Source organism: Heterodontus francisci, chromosome 41, assembly GCF_036365525.1.
Source record: "Heterodontus francisci isolate sHetFra1 chromosome 41, sHetFra1.hap1, whole genome shotgun sequence".
In the NCBI taxonomy this organism is placed as follows: Eukaryota; Metazoa; Chordata; class Chondrichthyes; order Heterodontiformes; family Heterodontidae; genus Heterodontus; species Heterodontus francisci.
The window spans coordinates 32,101,259-32,111,211 of record NC_090411.1 but is presented as its reverse complement, the minus strand read 5'-3'; the positions used below and the strand labels follow the sequence as shown (position 1 = coordinate 32,111,211).

Genomic DNA, 9,953 nt, shown 5'->3' with positions numbered 1-9,953 from the left:
ATGGAAGATGTGAGCAAACTACCCTAGGCAGTCATTGAATCAAGTTTAGGAAGCTAGATGTAGGAGGGCAAAACTTAACCAGCATGTTAAAGATTCAATAGAATCAACTATTACACAGCTCAGTATCTTGCTGATCAGAATAATGAAATGAGTTACTTATCAAAAGAGAGGAAAAAAAAAAATCAGTCTATGATAAATACTTTTATTTCAATATACAGCAAGAAATGAGAGAACTACATAATAACCAGAATTGAATCACATTTTATTTCCACCATGTGGAGAATGAATGTTTCAAGAACCCCAATCAACTCAGCGTGTGCTTGTCAAACAGGTACACTCCCATGCCATTGTCAGGGGCACCCAGTCTCTTCAGGTTGGTGATGTGATCTCCAAGCTTCTTGATCATCTTCACTTGCTCATCCAAGTAGTGAGTCTCCAGGAAGTCACACAACTAGATGAAACAGAAAATGCCAAACAGATGTTTAGTGAGGATCTTCTCCAGAAGAGAAATTACTCTTTTTTGGTATTGGGATAGTGTGACATGGGCACATTTAATCAGACAAGAGCAGAATTACCCAAAATTGACAAATCAATTTTAATAAACAGGGAATGGACTGCACAAGAAACATTTTAATGCTGCAGATACAAAGTGCCTTGGGAACTGTTTAGTGATCCAGGTCTACAGTGTAGATGGCTTCTTGGCCCAAAATCAAATAAAATCTGAAAGTGAAAAACAAACTGACAGAATTTTACCAATGTAGAGTGAAGGGCAGATTCCAATATCACCAACTCATGAAAAGTTGGAATGTTAGGAACTTACATGAGGGTCAGTGTTGCCAGTGGAGAGTTTGTGCAGATCCAGCAGACTCTGGTTCACATCCTTCTCCATCTGCAGAGCTCTCTGCATTGCCTCCAGACCATTGCTCCACTCATCCTGCTCTGGCTTCTGGAACAGAATAGTGGTCCTGTTAGTGGGAGTGCAAAGTCCAAGGGATGTTATGCTCAAGGTCAATAGGGTTAAAAGCAGCAGAAGTTAATCTGTCCACCTCAATACTATGAGGAAGTATGAAGGGTGGAGACCATGAGATCAGTTAATTGGCTAAAAATGGCAGGGTAGAGTCAAGAAACTCTATTCCCAGTTACACTGCATTTTTAAAAATCTTCAAATTACTCTGCCCATGCAAGATTACAGCTGTGATCCACAATCCCCAGAGTCCTTTCCTAGCCAAGCGCCACACGATTTGAGCCAATAGTTAGTATATGGTGCCCAAACTCATTTCTTCTGAGCATCCACATTTAGTGATCTTCCTATATTCATTAGCTAGGGTGGCCCATCATAACACCCATCTTCATTTCACTAACACTAGCAATTTTACTCATTAAATGCCACTGGAGTGGGAACTTAAGGGCATTCATGAGGAAACACCTTTTAAGCAACCTAAAAATGACATTACAGAAGACTCCTCAGTTGCAATCCAACCTTGATGTCCTCCAAGATGATTCGGCCTCCACGTTTATTCTGGAATTTCATCAGTTTCTCAGCGTGCTCCCGTTCCTCATGTGACTGCTCCTTGAAGAACTCAGCAAAGTGACGCAGGGCAACATCATCCCGGTCAAAGTAATAGGACTGCAGGTAGAGACAAAAATGGAGAAAGCCAGGTCAGATCCAAATCTTCTCCATGGTCACATCAAAAATGACAGCAGTATCGTGGTAAATGAATTATCCATTCACAACTACAATACCTTGCTTTTGAAAGAATTTACAATTTAATGGAGAAAGTATGTTTCCGACAAATAAAGCACAATTGGCTTCATTAATCTTTTCTGGAAGTGTTGAAAGTCCCTCCCGATGAAGTAGAAGCAAGGCAAGTGGTAACATTAGACACAAGGGATTCGTAATATTTTTTGGGCTAAAGTATTAGTGGCCCAAGTCAGAGTCATACAGCACAGAAACAGGCCCATCGTGTCCATGCTGGCCATCAAGCACCTAACTATTCTAATCCCATTTTCCAGAACTTGGCCTGTCGCCTTGTATGCTCTGGCATTTCACATGCTCACCTAAATACTTCTTAAAATGTTGAGGGTTTATAATTTTGTATACCTCAATCATATTCCATGCCCCCCCCCCCCCCACCACCCCCCACTTCTCTGCTCTAAGGAAAACAACCCTAGCCATTTCTGCCTCTCTTCAAAGCTGAAATGCTCCAGCCCAGGCAACATCCTGGTGAGTCTCCTCTGCACCCTCTCCAGAGCAATCACATCATTCCCATGGTGGGGTGCCGAGAACTGTACACATTACTCCAGCTGTGGCTTAACTAGCATTTTATACAGCTCCATCATAATCTCCCTGCTTTTATATTCTATGCCTTGGCTAATAAAGGCAAGTATCCCATATGCCTTCCTAACCACCTTTATCTACCTGTGCTGCTGCCTTCAATGATCCATGGACAAGTACACCAAGGTCCCTCTGACCCTCTGTACTTCCCAGGGTCCTACCATCCATTGTATATTCCCTTGCCTTATTAGTCCTCCCAAAATGCATCACCTCACATTTCTCAGGATTCAATTCCATTTGCCACTGCTCCACCCATCTTAACAACCCATCTATATCATCCTGTAATCTAAGGCTTTCCTCCTCACTATTTACACCACCAATTTTTGTGTCATCTGCAAACTTATACCTCCTATAGTCACATCTAAATCATTAGATGTACGCTACAAACAGCAAGGGTCCTAGCACCGATCCCTGCAGTACACTACTGGTCACAGGCTTCCACTCGCAAAAACAGTTGCAGGTTGAAAGCTGAAATTTCAGTAGGACCTGTTTCCCTCCTCCCTCTACCGCTCCACCAATTCAGGTCCAATATCAGGAATGAAGAAAAAAAAAAAAAAAAGAGTAAAGCCTTTCACATTCAGCAGTTTAACACTTGGGCACAATCAAATACCAAGATCCAGGTTCCATAACAGAGAGGATTCAGAGAATTTCACTCAATTAGTAAAAGAGAGAAAATTGGGCAAAACCAGTCCATATTTCACTCACTAGTCACCCAATTAAATTTGTTTTCATCCAAGTTACAAATTTGACCAAGTTAATATTTCAAGATGAATCCTCAATTACAAGCTTCATGGAGCTGGTTTCAAGTATAAAATATCTCAGAATAAGACAACTCTTAGAAAGCAGGGAGCAGTCTGTTAATGAGACCTTCTACAGAATTCCTGTTAAACATAATCCACTGGATTAAGTCTAGGGAGGGCTATTGAGATACATCCAAAAGCCAATTCATTGACCAACAGAATGCAATGAAGTCACAGCCTGAATTTTGAATTAGGACCCCAAAAAATACAAAACTCACCATAGACAGGTAAACATAGGAGGAATAGAGTTCCAGGTTAACCTGCTTGTTAACAGCATCCTCACAGTCCTTGTGGTAGTTCTGACACACTTGGGAGGCCATCTTCACTTCTAATATTGGCAGAAGTTAAATTCAAACACAACAACAGCAATCTAACCACTTCCCTCACAAGCTCTTGTATTTATGCAACTGGATCAGCCTGCATTCAAACAGGGAATGACATCACCAATGATGATTGACAATCCCTGATAGCCAGTCAGGAATCTTCCATGCCACGAAGCACCAATTAAGGAGCAGTGGGTGGGGTGAGATACCCAGAGCCAATCAGGGATGTGGAATGCAGGTTGGTTTACAAGATTATTCTGTGATTGGAACAAAGGAACAGGAGGAGGCCAATTCAAGTCTGTTCCACCATTCAATTAGATCATGGCTGCTCTGTGTCTTAATGCCATTTCCCTGCCTTGGTTCATGATTTCATGACCTTAACTCACAAAAACCTAACAGCAATTTTGAAATGTTGACTTGATCCATTTTGGGGAAGAGAGTTCCAGATTTCAATATTCCTTGTTGTGAAGAAATGCTTCCTAATATCATCCATGAATTGCCTAATCTGAATCTGTTCCAGAGGAAATAGTTTCTATCTACATTATTAAACCCATTAATTATCTTCAACACCTCAATTATAATCATCCCTTAATCTTCAATACTCCAGGGAATACAGACTGTGCAAAGTGACCTTATAATTTAAGTCATTTAGCCCTGGTGTCATTCTGGTGAATCAGTGCTGTGCCCCCACCAAGGCCAATAGAACTGAATGAACACAGTACTTCAGATGTGGTTAACCCCGAGCTTTATACAACTGTAACATAACCTCCACCACTTTGATTTCCAGCCCTCTTGAGAGACTAACATTGTATTTGCTTTTCCAATTTTTTTTGTCTCTGTCCACTAGTTTTTAATAATTTCTGTACATGGAACCTTCAATCTCACTGCTGCTCCTTCACAGTTCTGAACTCCTCACTATCCAGAAAACATCTGATTTATCTTGGATTCACTCAGCAGGTCTGGCAGCATCTGTGGAAAGAGAAGCAGAGTTAACGTTTCTGGTCAGTGACCCTTCTTCGGAACTGACAAATATTAGAAAAGTCACAGATTATAAACAAGTGAGGTGGGGGTTGGGCAAGAGATAACAAAGGAGAAGGTGCAGATTGGACCAGGCCACATAGCTGACCAAAAGGTCACGGAGCAAAGGCAAACAATATGTTAATGGTGTGTTGAAAGACAAAGCATTAGTACAGATTAGGTGTGAATATACTGAATATTGAACATCAGCAAGTGCAAACCTGAAGAAAAACAACCTGAAAAAAACAGTGGGTGAGCAAACTGAACAAACTAAGATGAACTGAAATAAATACAAAAAAAGATTGTAAAAAATGTAAAAAGGAATGCCAAAAAAAAAAGGAAGAAAAAATAACTAAAAATGAAAGTAAAGTGGGGGGCTCTCATGCTCTGAAATTATTGAACTCAATGTTCAGACCGGCAGGCTGTAGTGTGCCTAATCGATAGATGAGATGCTGTTCCTCGAGCTTGCGTTGATGTTCACTGGAACACTGCAGCAATCCCAGGACAGAGATGTGAGCATGAGAGCAGGGGGGAGTGTTGAAATGGCAAGCAACCGGAAGCTCAGGGTCCTGCTTGCGGACTGAGCGGAGATGTTTCAGGTGAAGCAGCGATTTACTTGTACTTCTTTCAATGTAGTATACTGTATTCGCTGCTCACAGTGTGGTCTCCTCTACATTGGGGAGACCAAGCGCAGACTGGGTGACCGCTTTGCGGAACATCTCCGCTCTGTCCGCAAGCAGGACCCTGAGCTTCCGGTTGCTTGCCATTTCAACACTCCCCCCTGCTCTCATGCTCACATCTCTGTCCTGGGATTGCTGCAGTGTTCCAGTGAACATCAACGCAAGCTCGAGGAACAGCATCTCATCTATCGATTAGGCACACTACAGCCTGCCGGTCTGAACATTGAGTTCAATAATTTCAGAGCATGACAGCCCCCCACTTTACTTTCATTTTTAGTTATTTTTTCTTCCTTTTTTTTTGGCATTCCTTTTTACATTTTTTACAATCTTTTTTTGTATTTATTTCAGTTCATCTTAGTTTGTTCAGTTTGCTCACCCACTGTTTTTTTCAGGTTGTTTTTCTTCAGGTTTGCACTTGCTGATGTTCAATATTCAGTATATTCACACCTAATCTGTACTAATGCTTTGTCTTTCAACACACCATTAACATATTGTTTGCCTTTGCTCCGTGACCTTTTGGTCAGCTATGTGGCCTGGTCCAATCTGCACCTTCTCCTTTGTTATCTCTTGCCCAACCCCCACCTCACTTGTTTATAATCTGTGACTTTTCTAATATTTGTCAGTTCCGAAGAAGGGTCACTGACCCGAAACGTTAACTCTGCTTCTCTTTCCACAGATGCTGCCAGACCTGCTGAGTGAATCCAGCATTTCTTGTTTTTGTTTCAGATTTCCAGCATCCGCAGTATTTTGCTTTTATCTGATTTATCTTTCTTGGTCTTCACATTAAACTCAATCAATCACAGTTTTTCTCACTCACTTAATCTAGCAATGTCCCTTTGCAAATTTCAGTTCCAATTTACACCATTGAGTGTGCTACCTAACATAGTGGCATCAGCAAACTTGGATATACTGTACTCTATTCCTTCATCTATATCATTTATAAATATAATGAAAAGCTGAGGCCCCAGTATAGATCCCTAGAATGGATGACGAGCCATAGCTTGGAGTACATACCCATTATCCTACTCTGTCTCCTATCTCAAAACCAAATCTCCCACCATATTTGAAGATTTCCTCCAATTCCACAGGCTTCCATTTGTCCTTATCTCTTGTGTTGAACCTTGTCCATGATGTAGTTGATGTCAGCTTTCCTCAGACATGTATCTGTTCAGATTCATAACGTAATTGTATGTTTGCAAATAGAAATTCCATTTTGCAATAGGATCCAAATTAACATGGCTTGGAGAATTGACATACCCCTGTTGGATCTAGAACAAATCAGGGATACCAATCTTGACCACAATAGATGGAAAGAGATGCTATCTGAATCTGCAAACCAAGAAAATAGAAACTGCAGAAGCTTTAAAATGAACTCTGTTGCTCCATCTCTACAGTCTGATGTGGAGCACAATCCCCATGGAATTTAAGACCTGTAAAGTCATGGTGCACTTTTTGTGAAGCGCATGTCTACTGTGAGGGAAGATTTATAAGCTGAATTATTGGGTGATTCTTACTTTCACTACCTGACCCAAGTATCTCCATGTACTCAGCCCAGATACTGGTAAGCATAGCCCCTTTCGTAAACAGGAATGCAGGTTTTGGTTGAACAAACGGCAGATTAAAGTAGTCAATTCTTCTCTACGATAAAAAGGCAATAATGCAGTATTCTTTCCCACTTCCTTCTGTTCCACAACTGCCAGATAAAGGCAAGGACACTTTAACAACAGAATTGCATATTTCAGATATCCCCTACAAACTACATTAAAATTGGGAGATGTGAATAAACAAGCTTCAGCAGGCATTGAAGGAAGTTTGGGAGGCTGGCCTGGGAAAGGGAAACATTTTAATGGAATCATACTGAATAATCAAATCATCTACTGAATTATACAAAGACCAGTTCCATGATTAATACTTTTATTTCCATATCCAACAAGAGATGAGAAAACTGGGAATTAACAAGAAAGCATTCGCCAGAATTGAATCACATTTTATTTCCACCATGTGGAGAATGAATGTTTCAAGAACCCCAATCAACTCAGCATGTGTTTGTCAAACAGGTACTCTCCCATGCCATTGTCAGGGGCTCCCAGTCTCTTCAGGTTGGTGATGTGATCTCCAAGCTTCTTGATCATCTTCACTTGCTCATCCAAGTAGTGAGTCTCCAGGAAGTCACACAACTAGAACATTAAAAAAAAGAAACTAGTTGAGTATAGTTAGCTTTAAAAAAAACCAAGTATCTTCCTTCGATGAGATTTTTTATTTGCACTGGGATAATGGTGAAAGTACTGTAGATGGGAGCGAGACTTGCTCAAGAGAACAAGCACAGGCAACAGGGAATCATTCTGAATCTGTGGATAAGTTTAGCCAGACAAGTTCAAAATTTATCCAGATGCGGCAAGTCAAATCTATTACATGGAGAGTGAACACAAAAGTTTGATGCCAGAGAAAGAAAGTACCTTGTGAACAGTTTAGTGATCCAGATCTACAGTGTGGATGAATTTTTTTTTTTATTAAAGCCAAAAACCTATGGAATTTTACCAGAGTTTTGGTTAAATTCTAATTATCACCTTCAAACCTGAAAACTCATTCCAATATTAACTTACATGAGGGTCAGTGTTGCCTGTGGAGAGTTTGTGCAGATCCAGCAGACTCTGGTTCACATCCTTCTCCATCTGCAGAGCTCTCTGCATTGCCTCCAGACCATTGCTCCACTCATCCTGCTCTGGCTTCTGGAACAGAATAGTGGTCCTGTTAGTGGGAGTGCAAAGTCCAAGGGATGTTATGCTCAAGGTCAACAGGGTTAGTGACAACAAAAATAATCTGTGCACCCCAATATTATGAGGGACCATTGCAAATGGATAACAAAATTATGAGGGGCATTGATAGAAGAAACCTTTCCCTTAGCAGAGGGAAAAATAACCATGGGCATAGACTTAATGCAAGGAGGCAGGAGGGTTAGAGGGGATTTGAGGAAAGATATTTTCACCTAGAGGGCAGTTGGAATCTAGAACACATGAACTGAAGGGGCAGTAGATGCAGGAACCCTCATTTTAGAGTTTAGATGTGTACTTGAAACACCATAACATACAAGGCTACGGGCCAAGTGCTGGAAAATAGGATTCAAAGCGATAGGTGCTTGATGGCCAGCACAGATGGGCCAAAGGGCCTGTTTCTGTGCTGTATAACTGACATTTATGTTTGAGCCAATACTTTACAATGCAGAAGTTGTTCCTTCTGAATATCCATTTATTGACCTTATATCTAATGAAGAGGCAAAGATCAGTCATACCAACTCATCCAATAGCCACTCACCAACACTAGAAATTTTACTCATTAATCTGACCAGATGGAGAACTGAAGTTATTAGAATAAGGAACATTCTCTGAAAATATCCAAGTTAGATCATAGACTCCTTCATGTTAAAAACCCAACCTTGATGTCCTCCAAGATGATTCGGCCTCCACGTTTATTCTGGAATTGCATCAGTTTCTCAGCGTGCTCCCGTTCCTCATGTGACTGCTCCTTGAAGAACTCAGCAAAGTGACACAGGGCAACATCATCCCGGTCAAAGTAATAGGACTGCAAGTAGAGACAAAATGGAAAGGAAGAGAAACCAGACCCAAATCTCATTGGCAGCCATGTCAAAAATGGTAGTAATATCATGGTAGATAAATCACTCATTCTTTACATCAAAAAGAATTTGCTTTCAATTAAAGGGGCTTGGCTTTTCAAGTTTAGGCTGTAAAACACCAAATGTGTTGAAATGCCCCTCCCTGTGACGATTACAAAAAGCAGTAATACTATTTGGACCAAAGTTGTATTCAGCATTCAAACTATAGTTAAGTAGGACATCCTTTGTTCCCCCAATGAATATTTAAACATAGAGATTTCTTCCCCCTCCCCCACTCTTCATTCAGTAGATGACTGCTTCATGCAAGACCATTATTCCTCATACAAAAGAGCTCAACACCACAAAATTTATTCATTTACAAAGGGGGAAATAAAGAAAGGCCAGAACTAATCAGACAATGTTTCACTAACTAGTCACTAAAATTAATTGTTGCCATCCAAGATAACTAGGTTTATACATCTTCAACATGAATCCTCTATTGGTACCTTGGAGTCACTTTCCAAATTGAAAAAATATTACAGAGCAAGGAATAGAGTCCCTGTTTCAAGGGTATTCACTGATTTAAGTCTAGGGAGGACTACAGAAATAGATTATAAAACACAATTGATGGGCCTAGAAAAATTCTAGATTCTCAAAATGCACTGAAATTCCAATGTTAACTTTGAAATAGGACCCCAAGAAAACAATACACACCATGGAAAGATAAACATAGGAGGAATAGAGCTCCAGGTTGATTTGCTTGTTAACAGCATCTTCACAGTCCTTGTGGTAGTTCTGACACACTTGAGATGCCATCATAATCTTTACTACTAACAGAAGCTAAGTTCAAACAACAATGTAACTGCTTCCTGCACAAACTCTTGTATTTGTACTGCTGGGACAGCCTGCAGTCAAACAGGGAATGACATCATTAATGATGATTGACAATTCCAGGTAGCCAGTCAGGAATAGTTCACGAATCCAGGCACCAGTTAACAATGGAGTCAGGCTGTGGGGGTTGGACCCAGCGACAATGAGAGCTGTGGAATTCAGGCAGGTTTGGATGATGATACTGTGATTGGAACATAGGAACAGGAGGAGGCCAATCAGCCCCTCAAGCCTGTTCCACCATTCAATTAGATCATGGTTTGTCACTTAAGGACATTTGCCTGCATTGGATCCATATTG

General features: G+C 40.7%; 1 protein-coding gene across 1 annotated transcript; it reads right to left on the bottom strand.

Annotated features, from left to right (window-relative positions):
- Nucleotides 1-304: 304 nt before the first annotated feature.
- Nucleotides 305-9,584, bottom strand: LOC137353688 (ferritin heavy chain B-like). Its single transcript, XM_068020049.1, has 6 exons — nt 9,480-9,584; nt 8,588-8,734; nt 7,759-7,884; nt 1,481-1,627; nt 821-946; nt 305-451 (listed from the first exon to the last, which is right to left on the bottom strand). The coding sequence occupies exons 1-6, from the start codon at nt 9,582-9,584 to the stop codon at nt 305-307; spliced, it is 798 nt and encodes a 265-aa protein (XP_067876150.1).
- Between the last annotated feature and the right edge of the window lie 369 nt (nt 9,585-9,953).